The sequence below is a fragment of the Rhizopus delemar genome, genomic scaffold (genome assembly GCF_000149305.1).
Source record: "Rhizopus delemar RA 99-880 supercont3.7 genomic scaffold, whole genome shotgun sequence".
Taxonomy (NCBI): Eukaryota; Fungi; Mucoromycota; class Mucoromycetes; order Mucorales; family Rhizopodaceae; genus Rhizopus; species Rhizopus delemar.
In genome coordinates, this window is record NW_027137833.1 from 536,135 (window position 1) to 551,030 (window position 14,896).

The window sequence follows — 14,896 nt, forward strand, 5'->3', positions numbered from 1 at the left end:
TTGAGAAATAAAACATTGTTAAACAAAAACAAACTTGTGGGACATGGACACAAAAATAGAATTACTGTGTTTTACAAGGAAGTTTATTTAATTGAGAAAAACCAGTTTTCTTTTATGTAAAATGAAAAGCTAATAATATACAAGTGAACCTCAGTGAATTAAACAGGTATCAGGAGAAGGAAAAGAAGGGCTACATTTATATTGAGCATACCAGACAGGGTCAGTTGGGGAAAGACAAGGTTTATGAAGCACCGGATTTTTAACCTGGGTTCTAGTTCCTTTCGATCTAAGAAGGTTCCAGACTTTTTGGTACCATTTTAACGAGATGTTCAGATTATACTTGGTATCTTCTTGAATAGAAGAAACTTTTGTTGAAGCTGGAGATAATGAAGGAGCTGAAGAGGATGTGTTTGAATAAGAGTGGGGGCTGCATGAATTGTTAGTCTGTCTTGATTTGAAAAAGAGTCGACTTCTCTTCAATCTCGACAAAGACCGTTTTTTCGCATTGGTATCCTTATCCTCTTGAGAATGAATGATTAAGGTCGGTAAACTTGTGGATTTTGTAGGATGGAAGGAATCAAAGCTGCAGACATCTGGGCTTCTTCTCCAAATAAGAGGATTCTGATCGTTTTTATCTTGATCTCTTGAAGAAGATGCATTTTGAAGAGATGGGTGCATCATTTCGTCTCGAGTGAGCGGAAGTGCCAAAGTATCTTGACTCAAAGCTGTACGAATGGATAGATTGATAGTAGAATCCGTGGACGTATTCAGTCTGTTATAAACACAAGCTTGTTCAGTTGCAGACAAGAGGATGGCTTGATTGTGATGTGGAAAAGGTACACTGCAGGGTGAATCAAGAACACATTCCTCATAGCTTCGTCTTTTGTCTAGTGAAGTTGTATTTGAATCCATTGCTTTTGCTGATTTGCTTACTGAAAGATACTGTTCTATTCGATTTGATAGGCTTTCTGACGTCAAATTATACTTGCTCTGTACACGAAGTTGAGTATTTGGATTTTGAATAGTGTTGAAGCTTGAAGAAGAATTTAATAACGATTGCGAATACATGAATGAAAGATTGATATGAAAAAAAGATGCAATTAAATAATGAAGTTAATAGATAAAAAGTAAACTAAATAATAAAAAAAAAAAAAAAAGGAAAAATAAAAAGACATGTCATTTATAAGAAAAACAGACAAATAATGTAACCACAGATTATAGAAAAGGTCTATGCTCTTACTATGGCTATGCTTGGGGTCCATGTGCACGGAGCACTATTTTAAAACTTACACCAGCCTTTCAATACGCATTTCTAGTGAAACATCAAGGATTTTTTTTTTTGTCAAACGAACAAAATGAGAAAAAAAAAAAAGTTAATTTCTTTATTTTCAGATGTATCTCTTATGTAAAGCTCGAAATAGGTAGATTAGTGAATTATCTAACTCTTGCTTTTTGTTAAATTTGCATATTAATGGACTCAATGTGACAAAAATGAAATGCCCTTAGTTGTAGTCGCCGGTTGTTCCCAAAACCAAACTTGAGTGAGAGATAGCTGAAAGAGAAGAAGGGCACGTGCTTTAGGCTTAAAAGTATTGATATTGTTCAAATTGTGTATGAGGATTAACTGTAATTATAGTATATATAAGGTAAATTGGTGCTATGGAATCATTCATGCTTATAAAAAAGAAGATAAACTATTGCTAATAGAAATAAAAATGATTCATTATCAGCCAAAAGAACAGAAATTCGTGTGTGCTATCTAAGTAAATAAGCAAAGGCTTGGTATCGTGGCTTTAGTGTTACAGAAGCCCTATCAAGTTTTTGCAATGTATTTAATAACAAAGAATATAGGCTAGCTTGCCAGAGCCTAATTTAATTTTTTTTTTGATAAAAAATGCAAAGCTTGCTGTTATGTAAAGAAGCTTACATATCGTGCTGGTACATGCATCTATTGAGTAGTTGACCTTGAGTTTGTGCATTGTTACATCTTTCCAGACTTCTTTTTTGCACAAACTACTTTAAATATCTTTCTTTAACCTTTCTAGTCTCCCCTCGAATTTACTTTTACAGTTGCTATTAAAAATTTAATAAAATAAGTTTTCGCTTTTTTCATTGGTTTCGTTAAGACTATGTTTTTTAGTTCAAAAGGACGATGTGCTTTTAAGAATTGCTGTCTACAAAGAAAAATAAGCGACCTAATGCAAGCATAGTTTGAATAAAAATGTTTGTATTAAATACTTATGTACACTTTAAGCTTCAACTACGATCTTTACGTCATTAGCTTGCTAAGTGTCACAGATTTTCCCATAAATGATGTAACTAAGGGGAAAAATTCACTTCAAAAAAGAAGCTGTTGTCAACGTTATTTTTTTTTTTTTTTTTTTTTTCGTAAACTTGTTTTATGTCAACTGCTAAAGAAACAAACTTGAAAACAACTAGCTCAATATGGTCATTAAATACCATCGTACAAATATTATTTATCAACTTTAGTTTATTCTTTCAGTCAACTTGTGTTGTGCTCACTCAATTCCTATCCTTGTTACTGTATCCCTTCTCTCATGAACTTTATTATCAATCCATTTCATATACGATGAGAACTTGGTCCCAGAGCCTGATTGCTATTGTAGAGTACTTCGCGCCTACTCAATTCATTTTAAGTTTTGATGAGAATTGTGGACCAGTTGAAGACATTTTACAGTTGGATGACTCAAAAAATGTTATTGGATTAAACTTTCCAGAAAGGATGATTGCAATTGCTAATCACCAGGTATGAAATAAATAACCACCTCTTTAAGACATGTTGATAATATTAAAAGCAATTAAAAGATTTATGCCGACTGGATTTACATTTGGTGTCTTGCCCATCTAGCAGATAAGCATGATGCAATTAAAATCATATTAAAAAAGAGTTTGGAATACTTGCCAATTTATGGAACGTAAGTTATATTTGATATAAAATATACGTATTTATTGCTAATAATTTCATGTGTGTAGTGTAAGGGAGACTAAATTGATTAAAACTATTTTGTAGTAAACGATTATTAGGGAATGAAATTTTTTGATTTTATTTTTTTGAAAAGAAAACTAGAATTTGATAAAGACAATATTATCAATAACTTGCAAAGATCAAAGAAGAACAAACTACCAATGTGGTTAGTGTTATTCCCAGAAGGAACAGGTAAATGCTTTAAGATGATAAAGTAATATATGATTGAAATTCTTGTTAGTTATTTCTGAATCTACCCGTAAAAAATCAAAAGATTATGCTGAAAGGATGAATATGGTAAGCTTTTATAATCATAATAATATCCAACTTGTATCAATCTTAAATGCTGTATTAAATAGCAAGACAATCGCTATACTCTTTTACCTCGTTCAACCGGATTGAGACTTTGTACAACGGTCTTAAAAGACAATGTAGAATATATTTATGATTTTACGATTGGATATTCTGGAATAACCTCAACTGATATACCAGAAGAAGTACATACAATCCAAAGTATTTTTTTCTTTAATAGATATCCAAAGCAAGTACACGTTCATATTCGTAAATACCGCATTGACTCAATTCCAGATGAAAGCAAATTATTTGATCAGTGGGTTCTTGCTAGATGGAAAGAGAAAGATGAATTGATGACGAGATTTTACGAAACAAATTCGTTTGTCACAAAAGATGTTGCAACAATCAATGTACCTATTAAATTAAAGAATTCAATACTAGAACTTGCTCAGATTTGGATATTTTTGGTGCCTTATTTGTATTTGCTCAAGATGGTTATAGCACGCAATTGAAGTACGCAATTTGCATCGAAGTAAAATGAAAGAATATGATTGGCCAGTGAAACGCTTGTCTCATCTACAGCCATTTTGATTTGACATGACTATCAAACATCATTTTTATTTTATAATAAAGACCAGTGACTAATCATTTAAAAAATATTTTCTTCTTTATTCTTTACACAATGGATACTGAACCAAGTGTACCTATTCCACAAGGTGGTGCTTCTCTTATGTTGGCTTTTCAAGGTCACAATAAAAATATGCTTGTTATTGGTGACAGTGGAATTGCAGCAAGTCGTGTATTATCTTGTTTAGAAGCAGACGCAAAAGTTTATTTGATTTCAAATCCTGAATATATGTGTTCAGAATTAAAATATCGAGTGAAGCATCAGCAAGTGATACTATTGACACCCGAATTTAATGCAAACATCTTGGACAAGTATCGTTTCGATCTCGGATTTATTTGTTGTAGCACAGGTCCTATTCTAGGCCAAATGAGTCTTGAATCAATTGTTCAGCAATTCCGTCAGCGTGCTATTCCAGTCAACGTATCGGATCATACTCAATTGTGTGATTTTTTCATGACTTCTACTTACCGTGACCAATCCCTCCAAATATCTGTGTCAACCAATGGCCAAGCATCCAAATTATCCAATCGTATCCGTCGCCATGTTGTATCTTCATTACCTCCTCGCTTAGGTGAAGCAGTTAAGAAAATGGGGTTATTACGAAAAAAGATTCGTGAATCAGATCCAAGTGCAGCTTCTAGCATCAGGAGAATGAAGTGGTTGGCTCAAATTTGTGAATATTGGAGTATGGATAGACTGGCTCAGTTGTCTGAGAATGATATAAGTGGTTTACTAGAGACTTATCACCATGACGAGGGCTACGAAAGCTTAGAATCAAACAGCTCATCAGAAACAATACACGGTTCGATAGCTTTAGTAGGCGCTGGTACTGGAGACCCAGGATTACTGACATTAGCAGCCCATCAAGCAATCAAGGAAGCTGATTTAGTGCTTGCTGATAAAATCGTTCCAGCAGAAATCATCGACTTGGTCAAATGCGATTTGAAAATAGCACGTAAATTCCCTGGTAATGCAGATGCTGCTCAAGCAGAGTTCAACGAAATGGCATTGAAAGCAATCAAACAAGGAAAGAAAGTAGTAAGGTTGAAGCAAGGCGATCCTTATCTTTTTGGAAGAGGTGGTGAGGAAGTTTTGTTTTTCCGTAAACACAACGTGATTCCTCGTGTCATTCCTGGTATATCATCCTCAGTCGCCGCTCCTCTTTTAGCCGGTATTCCATTAACTCATCGATCGGTAGCCTCTCAATTCTTGGTTACTACCGGAACAGGCGCACACAACTCCTCTGCACCTTTACCTACTTATGAAAAGCACCGCACAGATGTCTTTTTAATGGCCATTCATCGATTAGAAGCTCTGATAAACGATTTGATCTCAAGCAAGAATTACCCTGCCGATGTCCCATGTGCTATTATCGAAAGAGCCAGCTGCAAAGACCAACGTGTGATTTGGAGTACACTTTCAAATATAGTGAATGTATTGGAAAGATGTGGAGGAAGCCGTCCTCCTGGACTGTTGGTAGTTGGACATGCTGTTGGTGTATTAAAGCACAAAAACAAGGGATTAGAAGGCGTTGTATCTAATTTGATGACATCTTCTGGAAACATTGTTGATAATGAAGATGATGGTTTTATGAATGGTTCAAACTTATTACAATTACATGATCCTGAATGTATTTATTAAATTTGTTCAAAGACAAATATATAATCACTGTAATTTAGAATTGTAAATATAAATAAAAGTTACCCTTATTTTAAACACGCATTTTATTCATTTATAATACCAAACTACTCTGTAATATTTTTTGTGCAATTTCAAACATTTTCTTTTCTTTGCTTTGGTTTTTAAGGTAGTCTAAGCTTGTTTCTATGGTTGTTTGTATATCTTCTTGCAAATCTTCTGGTTGGCGAATCAAGTTGGACAGTTTAGCTAAAGGTTCATAAAATAATGGTGTATGTGTCAGTTGATATTGTATGTTTTGTTTTATTACTGATGTATCGGCTGCTGTATGGTTCAAGAGAGAAAGCAGGAAGTTTATGAGACGTTGAACAAGAGTAGTTAAAGCTTTAATAGATCTGTCACCACTTTTTAATGTCTTTTGTAAAGATTCTTCAAGCTCTGCTTGTTGTTTCATTAATACTTTTCTCATTTTTTTTACATTCTTTCTTTTCATTATCTTCTTTTTGGATATTTTAACCTGCTGTAGATTACTGACAGGTTGTTGTTCTGCAGACATGGAAAAAAGCTTCATTTCAACCTCTAGCTCTTCAGATATCTCTATTAATATGTTTATAATGGCAGCTATAACTTGCTCTTGTATTGTATCTGATTCTTTACAGGCGACGGATAAAAATAAATCAAACAAGCTATCAGGTTCAGGAGTATCGGACAATAAGACCAAGTCCATCATGCGGTCTACAAAGCTTCTTTCAGGTGGCATATCAAGAAAACCTGGTTCTTGTTTTCTGTTTGATTCCATGCCAATTTTTATAAACTGTCTTATCATCTGCTTCACAAACACGGGTGCTTGATCATAAAGCCCAGAACACTGTAAGACCCAGCTGACAGGTACTGTAAATTTATAGGCCCCACCCTCTTCTATTGAGGTTGTCCAAAGATCAAACCACATTTTTACCAACTTTTCCTTCTTGTCATTGTCTTCCAATTGAGCCATTTCTTGCAAGACAGAAGCAAGCCCCATATTTCGAACAGAATATATGTCATGTGATTTAGAAATATCTAAAAAATCAAAGGGAAGCAGCTGTTCTACTAAGGGTGTCTGAAAATACCATTCAAAGTCGTTACTTGTTTTGAAAAATTGCCGGAAAATACGTGATGCAACATTCTTTTGCCAACCATCTTCATCACCTGCAACAATAAGCATAGGGCCTAAGAAATGATTTTTAAACCATTTTCTAGATTTTGTGGATGAAGGACTTGTATCATACATTGCACTTCTAAGAAACGTTAAAAGTCTATCCATAAAGTTCTTGGATTTGTTCACAAGTAGATCGCGCACCAATATATGTTTAGAAACCTGTGCTCCGTCTCCAAAGTATTGAGTTAGCATCTTATTTGCCGTACTTGCATTTGCTGGGGTGAATAGCCAATTCAACATGGTGTCATCAAAACTTCTTAGTAGCACTGGCACTGTATGAAATGAGAGATTTACAGTTTCCCTTAAAGCTACTGACAAATAGCGCATATATAATGTATTCTTTTGATTTGATCTTAATACTGGATCACATCCCTTTTTGCATAGCCATTCAATATATCGCTGAGCAACATCAGATTTGGTTACTCGCAGACAATCCTCTACCCAGTTTTCTAGTTTTCCTGAATAATTTGTTTCTGCTTCTGTTATCCTTTTTAGAATAAAGAGACAACCATTCACCAGCTCTTGGTTAGTACAGGTGTCAAATTGGACTGCATCAATTAAAGCACCCGATTTGATCTTGTACGAATTGTCTTTGGTAGCTTCTAGTCGTTCCTCGTGTAAATTGAAAAGATGTACAAATGCATAAAAAGGAGCTGTTCTATTATTGTAACGAGGTTTTTGAAGTAAGCTTATAATGGTGTCAATAATGAGGTCTCTGTGTCTTTGAAACCTATCCTTCACTGCCCAATCGGCTAATACTGTATCCAAATTTGTTTTTTGCTCTGTTGGGTATTGTTGTATGATAAGATTTTTCATGTACATATCAAATTCGTCTGGTATCATAGCCCCCATTTTTCGTATCCAAAAGCAAGTACAATCTGCCACCAGTCTTTGCGCACAGAATTGATCATCACTTGGTGAAGTAAGCAATAAAGGATAGTTCAGTAATGGATTTTTTCCAGGCAGTTTGCCTACTTTTTGGGGTTCTTTTTATGAAAAAGTCAGTCTTCAAGCTGATACATTCTCTTTTCTTCCTTCTTCTTTCTTTACCATTTGTGCTCTTGAATTTAATGAAAATATTAAATAACCTTGGATAAAGTAAACCTTGCTTCAACTGACAAAAGGTTTCTAATTGTATTAAACCTAGCTTAAATTCATCTTTACTAAATGGAGGTCTTGTCAAAGCGTTTCCAAGTTGCTGATTTACTCGAGCTGCAAGATGAGCTGCATCTGCATTTTTCAGTAACATAAGCATTTGTCTTATAGCCTCTTTAAATCTTTCTTGATCTGATTGCTGCTGCATTTCCAATCTACTTTCCAAGGCATTCAAACAAAGACGTTTGAAATCTTCTTGGTTTTTCGCGTCGTCAATTGCACAAATACTTAACCACAAGTGTGCAATTATTTCGTGTGTGTCAGACTGAATGAAATTCACTAGTCCTTCAACCCATGCTGTTGTATATGAAATATCTGGCTTCTTTGATAGAGCTAATACAAGCCCATAAAGGTATATGAGAATACTGATATCCGAGCTGCTATGTAATGAGATCCACGTCTTTAAATAAAAATGTTGCGGAAATTCTAGTAACCAGCTCATGCCAAATTGCCTTAATAGACCATTGATGCATGTGCGAAGAGAATCGATAATTATGGATCTAGTGTAATGTGCATCGTATGGGTCTTCCTCGTGTGTAATGGAGAGTAATAATTGTATAAAGACATTAAAGAATACAAAAGAATCGTTTTTTAGGCTGGGAAAAGTAAAAGTAGCGTTTGTAATTTTCTCAATCGATTTAGAATTGTCGCCATTTGCCAATAGTTTTTCGAGTTCAACAAGTGTTAGACTAGTGTTTTCTTCTTTTTGATTAAGTAGATTACGAAGATCCATAAATGAAGGTGAATAAAATAAGACAAAAAGTAGGCTTTCGTTAGAAGTTTTTTTTTTCTTTTTTTTGCAGCATTATTTTCTCCGCTGACAATATGCTGTTAACCGTTCCTTCAAATAAACAAATATCAATAGCTCTATTTTACTATTGCACTCATTTTAAAGAAGTCTGTCTATAAGAGTCATTTAAAGGCATAGATAATTCTATTATCTATATAGATTTCTAGTTTGATATAATCGAAAAAGAGCGAATAGTAATACACCCAAATGATTCACATTGCTTTCAATATTTGAAGAGCATAGATCAAATCTCAAATATACAATATACCAGGAAATAGAAAAAATGCTTGAACCTTGTATTTACTTGGTTATAATAAATTTTAATCTAACTTTAGCTTTCTGTTTTTGATTTGTATAAAAACTGTTTAAAATTGATGGGGAAAAAAGAAGGCGTTATGAAGATGATTTTTAGTGTTCGATCAGAATAAGTTATTATTAAAACAAAAGAAAGTGCTTATATATATTTTAGTTCAACTCTTGTCAAACATGTTGAAACAACGGCATCTTTCATAAACTGCCAATCATATTTTGAGAGTTTAGCAGCCACATTCCTTTTTAAGTGAATTTTTTTTTATCTTTTTTTCACAGTAAAATAAAAAAAATGGTTAAATTATGTGTTCTTTGCAATGAGAACCGAGCAGTATTAAAGAGACCTAAAACAGGACAACAAATCTGTCAGCAATGTTTCTTTTATGTTTTTGAAACCGAGATTCATCACACAATTCAAGATACCAACTTGTTTAAACGAGGAGAGAAGGTAGCTATTGGAGCTAGTGGTGGAAAAGGTAAATCAGGACGCTGGTTGGCAGCGATCTAAATTAGTTAACATTCTTTGATATTAGATTCGACCGTTTTAGCTCATGTTATGAAAACATTGAACGATCGTTACGATTATGGACTTGATTTATACTTATTATCTGTCGATGAAGGCATTACAGGTTACAGGGACGATTCTCTGGAAACAGTAAAGCGTAATCAACAGCAATATGAGCTTCCCTTGAAAATTGTATCCTATCATGAGCTTTATGGTTGGAGTATGGATGAGATTGTTAGAGAAGTAGGAAGAAAGAATAATTGCACTTACTGTGGTGTGTTCAGAAGACAAGCATTGGATCGAGGCTCAGCCATGTTAGGAATCAAACATATTGTCACAGGACATAATGCGGACGATATTGCAGAAACGATTTTAATGAATAGTAAGTAAACAATGAAAAAAAAAAAAAAAAAAAAAAAAAAAAGGAAATTATCTTAGTGTCTAACATAAAATGATGATAAAAGTTTTTCGTGGTGATATTGCTAGATTGGGTCGATGTACAGAGATTGTTACCCAAGGCGAAAGTGAAATTAAGAGATCCAAGCCTTTTAAATACACATATGAAAAAGAAATTGTAATGTATGCTTATTTCAAGAAGCTTGATTATTTCTCAACAGAATGTATTTACTCTCCCAATGCATATCGTGGATATGCTCGTACATTTTTAAAAGATTTAGAATCAGTTAGACCTAGTGCAATTATAGGTAAAATATGCAAACAAGCGGTGTTTTTCGTATTATATCTAAGCGTCATTGTGTATATTTCTTTAGATATCATACATTCTGGTGAAGCATTCGAAATCAAATCAGACACAAAAATGCCTACATCCATGACATGTACTCGTTGTGGTTACATGTCTTCCAATTCTATATGTAAAGCATGTATGCTGCTAGAAGGACTTAATCGCGGTTTACCACAAATGGGTATCGGAAAACAATCAAAGGCGGTAAGATTACTATACTTAGATTATTATTGTCTTACTAACCCTATTTATACTATTAGCAAAAAGAACAGATCGAAAAAGCAGGTGATTTAGACAATTCAGTGGTGAAGGTTAAACATTTCTCAGAGATTAAGGTTGAAGAAGCGGAATTAAAACCAATTAAACCTCGCGATCCAAAAGAAGTATACACTCCTCCACCTCGAGTACCAGGTGGGATTCTTCATGATGCAAATTTAGATAAAAAAGACATAACATGGTAGAAATAAAGAAAAAAAAATTCAGTTTAATTAATAATTTCCTTTTCTTCTTTGTTCCTCGGCCATTCGTTTAAACATTTCCATTGTGGCATTTTCTTTTGCTTTATATTCATCCATCTTATTCAATATTGGTGCTAACCTTTGCTCATTTCTCTCTGCCCTGCGAGCATCTCTTATTTCATTACGCCGTCTTTCTGCTGCCAATCTAAAATCATATAAGCATAAAAAAGCACTTTTTTTTTTCAATGCACAACCATACCTTGCTTGGAAATCGTCACCTCCCATTAAATCAGCTTCACTCAACTCCACATCAGGGCTTCTTTCACGTTTATGGTAAGCATTTAAAGCTCTTTTCTTTAATAATTGGGCTTCACGTCCAATCTCTCTTGGTGCAACTTCATCCAACATTGCTTCTCTTCTATCCTTCTTTCTTCTTGCTTCGTATTTACGTTCTGCTCGGTGCTTTTCATACTCTTCCTCCCTGTCTATTACACATGCTTAGCCGTGTTTTCTTTTAATGTATCTTTATGCTTCTACTTTTTCTTACCGATTGTATCAGGTAAACTTGGGCCAACATTTCTTCTTTTTCCAATCATCTTAATTTTATCATCACCGCGACTTTGACTGGTCATACTATCCACTGAATCGCGAATACTATTCATTTCCATCTTATCCAAGTTCTTTGCAAAAGACCACTTGTATCTTGTGCTGTCTGAAGAATCAAGTTGTGCGGAATTGAGTCCTTTATAATACTTTTCTAAATATGTTTTCTACGAATTGAGTCAAGTGATTTAGTAGTTTCATTTCTGTTTTACCATCCAGTTCGTAGCGATTCCATTTTTTGACAAACTTTTTAAAATATCGTCTTGCATCTTTTGAACTTAGCTCATCAAAATATACATCTTTATATTCTTTTAGCCAAAGTCTAAATTCTGTAGCCTTCTCAAAATAATCGTCTTCTTCAATAGCTACATAAAGTTATGCACATTTAAAAAGCGTTTCTCCAAGAAACTAATTCAATTTTACAATTTATATTTTTTTTGCTTAATTCAGAAATCTTTGATCGTTTGCGAGAACTTTCGTATTTTTCATCGTCGGAATCACGTCGACTCTTTCTACTATGATGCATTTTAGGATTATTTGTGAAAAAAAAAAAAAAAAAAGGTTGACTTTTCCTTTACATTAAAAGCGCGTCACTGTGTTGGCCCTTTTTCTACATGCTAGTATGATTACTAAGAAACTTTCTATGTTTATGCTACTATTCAAAATAGAACGCCTTCATTTCATTTTAAATGGATTTATAACTTGTATTACTTGATTATATTCTTTATGAAATTATAATGAGCTTTATGATATGGTTCAGTTAATGAAGGCAAAAATATGCTTTTATAAGATTATGATAAATTGATCGACATTCAACTATAGAGTATAACATTTTTATTACATAATGTGAATACATGTTACATAAAAAGAAATTGAATATGAAGGAAGAATGAAAGTCTAGACGTTTATTTAGAAATAAATAAAACAGTAATTAATGTAAGTATGATTAAGATTGCATTAGTTTAATTGATTTGATAGTAACAGTATTTGATACCAAAACACATTTTTTGTTAGTGATGACCGCTTCGTCGTCTCATTTTTTCTCCCTTCAATTTCAAAAGAAGTAGCATCAAGGCACCCACTACACATAAGCTGGCCAGAAAAACGCAAGTCCATCCAGCACCGATGGCTGCAACCATTGGGTTTGCAGCTATTGTTAGTACACAAGCAAACACCATACGGACCAAATTGGCAGCAGCAGTGACCGAAGCTCCCTGCCCAGGAAGAGCATCTACAAGGTAAGCAGATGTACTTGTCATCACAAGATTCATGCCGAAATTTATAGCACCGAAGCCAATGATTGGAGCCCAAACAGAATAACGATACACTATTGTCCAACCAAAAAGCAGCAAGCCAAAGGGTAAAAAGATAAAGAACGCAGGCCAAAGAGTAACAGACAAACGGTCTTCAACTATTTCTTGACCTCCACGACGTTGACGAGCACGCAACAACAATCGATCAGATGTCTGACTGGAAACAACAGCGCCTAAAAGATTACCAACGCCTCCACCAAGATAACTTAAACCTAGGATTGATTGTAAGTTTTTTTTTTTTATATTTGCCTAACTTTTTCTTTTTATTTACCTGTTTTCCATGAATTAAATCCATAATTAACTTCGTATAAGTCTGGAGTAATAGTTTCTACCGCAAACATGCATCCGAAAGCAATGCCCGAAGCAACAGCTGCAAACAGTATGAAAGGGTGTTTTAATAAGAAGAAAGGGGCAATTGGATTCATGGTTTTCTTTTTTTCAGATGATGAGCTGTTTGGAAAACTTTGTTCTTTGTTTTTCTCTTCAAAAATGTTGATGCTTTCCATATTTTCTTTTTTATTCGCTGATTCATCGCCTCCATTAGCTGATTGTCCTATAGTTTCAGCAGATGATGTATATGATTTTTTTGCTAGTTGTTTAATAGGTAGCTCCAAATCGAACTTTGAACCGATACGATACGTCTCTGGGAAAGCAAAGAAAAGAAGTATAAAAACAAATAGACCAAAAGCAAAGCAAAACCAGAATGTAGCACGCCAGGTGAGGGAACTCATAATTAAGAAACCCCCAATAATGGGTCCCAGTAAGGGACCAAAGAATACGCCAAAAAAGTATTTTCCAAACGCAGCACCACGTCTTTCAACTGGATAACAATCCTAACATAAGAAAAAGAAAAAAGAATAAATAAATATTTAGAGAAAAAAATAGCAAACATTTGAACATACTGCAACGACGCCTAAAAAGAATGAGAAAAAAAAATGTAAGAAAAAAAAAAGACTGTATGCTGAAAGTATTTCAAATTTTACCAGCGCCAACAGATTGACCACAGGAGGCACCAACAGATTGTACACAACGTAAGACAACAAGTGCCCAAATATTAGTTATGAACGCACAACCAATGGAAGCGGCAGCAAAAATAATCATTGAGCAAAGAAATAAGAAGCGTCTAACTTCATAGAAATCAGATAAAGAAGCCCAGAACACTGGAGAAATGCCCATGGCCAAGACGAACAAAGCAGCGGTTAACGTTGTAGCAATGGCGGGTGCATTTAAATCAGCAGTAACATCAGGTAATCCTATGAAAGAATAGGTCATCAATTGATTTAGGATCATAAAAAGAAGTTAAAGATATATACCTGGAAAGTAGATTGTACTAGAAAAGCCAGGCATACATGCGCACAAACCAATACATAACAGAATGATTCCTCTTTTTTTTCGACTTAACAGTCTAGGGTCTGAATCGACTGGTGGTTTGATTAGTAGTCTTGATTTAAGGATATTTTTAATCTTTGATTTGTCTGACATAAAAATAATAATGAAAAAGGAAAATAAAAACCAAACACAAGGTATTTTATATCAATAATTCAAATACAGCTCGTTGATCTCGGATCTTTCTCCCCGCCACAAAAAAAAGGCTTCTTTACCTGTTTTTATAATCATAACAGGCGATTTTTCTATTAATAAATCGCTTTAAGCTGCATATTTACATTATACATTCATCTTGAATCAAACAAGAGCCAACAATTGATGAAGAATTGAATACATAATTTTTTATGTTTTCAAAAAAAAAAAAAAATGTTTATTTTCCCTTGTCCGTAAATCCGCTCTCAATGATTTTTGTTACCAATTGTGTGATTTGCTGTATCGCCTTTTATATACCCTGCATTCATTTTGATAAGGCGCATATAAATAGGATATACGCAATAGTGACTATTTATAATCATTATGCCCTGTATTAGCATATGATGGTATTATACAGAACTTGATATTACTTAAAAAAAGGATACATACTGTACCAAAGAAATAAGCCCTACTTGTAAACCAAGCTAGGTTAGTCAAGTTTAGAGCAAGACTCGATTTATAAAAAGCAGCAAATCAGACCTAAATATATTGATCTAAGCATTACTTTTTATAACATTTAGTCACATTTGAGTTAACGCTTTTGTTAAATTAAGTTTTCTTTACCCTTCAAAGGAGGCGCTTTGGTTTGGTGCGCAATAAATATACTACCAATATATTATATGAATAAGTTGGTGGCTTTTTAGTTAATCATAACAATAAATTCGACACAGCATCTCACATTCCTTTTGCTATTCAGAT

At 34.0% G+C, this 14,896-nt stretch overlaps 7 protein-coding genes across 7 annotated transcripts; 3 read left to right on the top strand and 4 right to left on the bottom strand.

Moving 5' to 3' along the window:
* Positions 1-150: 150 nt before the first annotated feature.
* On the bottom strand, positions 151-1,310 carry RO3G_09403 (uncharacterized protein; the record flags this gene model as incomplete). The annotated part of the gene is made up of 2 exons (XM_067663988.1): positions 151-1,033; positions 1,291-1,310. 2 exons carry the CDS (start codon positions 1,308-1,310, stop codon positions 151-153), a joined length of 903 nt encoding a protein of 300 aa, XP_067520089.1.
* A 1,280-nt stretch (positions 1,311-2,590) lies between these two features.
* On the top strand, positions 2,591-3,792 carry RO3G_09404 (uncharacterized protein; the record flags this gene model as incomplete). Its single annotated transcript, XM_067663989.1, has 5 exons — positions 2,591-2,767; positions 2,827-2,936; positions 3,081-3,178; positions 3,228-3,283; positions 3,346-3,792. The coding sequence occupies 5 exons, from the start codon at positions 2,591-2,593 to the stop codon at positions 3,790-3,792; spliced, it is 888 nt and encodes a 295-aa protein (XP_067520090.1).
* A 170-nt stretch (positions 3,793-3,962) lies between these two features.
* On the top strand, positions 3,963-5,549 carry RO3G_09405 (uncharacterized protein; the record flags this gene model as incomplete). The annotated part of the gene is made up of 1 exon (XM_067663990.1): positions 3,963-5,549. One exon carries the CDS (start codon positions 3,963-3,965, stop codon positions 5,547-5,549), a length of 1,587 nt encoding a protein of 528 aa, XP_067520091.1.
* A 91-nt stretch (positions 5,550-5,640) lies between these two features.
* Positions 5,641-8,632, bottom strand: RO3G_09406 (uncharacterized protein; the record flags this gene model as incomplete). The annotated part of the gene is made up of 2 exons (XM_067663991.1): positions 5,641-7,730; positions 7,795-8,632. 2 exons carry the CDS (start codon positions 8,630-8,632, stop codon positions 5,641-5,643), a joined length of 2,928 nt encoding a protein of 975 aa, XP_067520092.1.
* Positions 8,633-9,290: 658 nt separating this feature from the next.
* On the top strand, positions 9,291-10,706 carry RO3G_09407 (cytoplasmic tRNA 2-thiolation protein 1; the record flags this gene model as incomplete). The annotated part of the gene is made up of 5 exons (XM_067663992.1): positions 9,291-9,474; positions 9,532-9,885; positions 9,968-10,207; positions 10,295-10,449; positions 10,506-10,706. The coding sequence occupies 5 exons, from the start codon at positions 9,291-9,293 to the stop codon at positions 10,704-10,706; spliced, it is 1,134 nt and encodes a 377-aa protein (XP_067520093.1).
* Positions 10,707-10,773: 67 nt separating this feature from the next.
* On the bottom strand, positions 10,774-11,832 carry RO3G_09408 (uncharacterized protein; the record flags this gene model as incomplete). Its single annotated transcript, XM_067663993.1, has 6 exons — positions 10,774-10,804; positions 10,843-10,908; positions 10,963-11,188; positions 11,251-11,445; positions 11,519-11,671; positions 11,730-11,832. The coding sequence occupies 6 exons, from the start codon at positions 11,830-11,832 to the stop codon at positions 10,774-10,776; spliced, it is 774 nt and encodes a 257-aa protein (XP_067520094.1).
* Positions 11,833-12,316: 484 nt separating this feature from the next.
* Positions 12,317-13,966, bottom strand: RO3G_09409 (uncharacterized protein; the record flags this gene model as incomplete). The annotated part of the gene is made up of 5 exons (XM_067663994.1): positions 12,317-12,831; positions 12,891-13,452; positions 13,510-13,532; positions 13,603-13,872; positions 13,933-13,966. The coding sequence occupies 5 exons, from the start codon at positions 13,964-13,966 to the stop codon at positions 12,317-12,319; spliced, it is 1,404 nt and encodes a 467-aa protein (XP_067520095.1).
* Between the last annotated feature and the right edge of the window lie 930 nt (positions 13,967-14,896).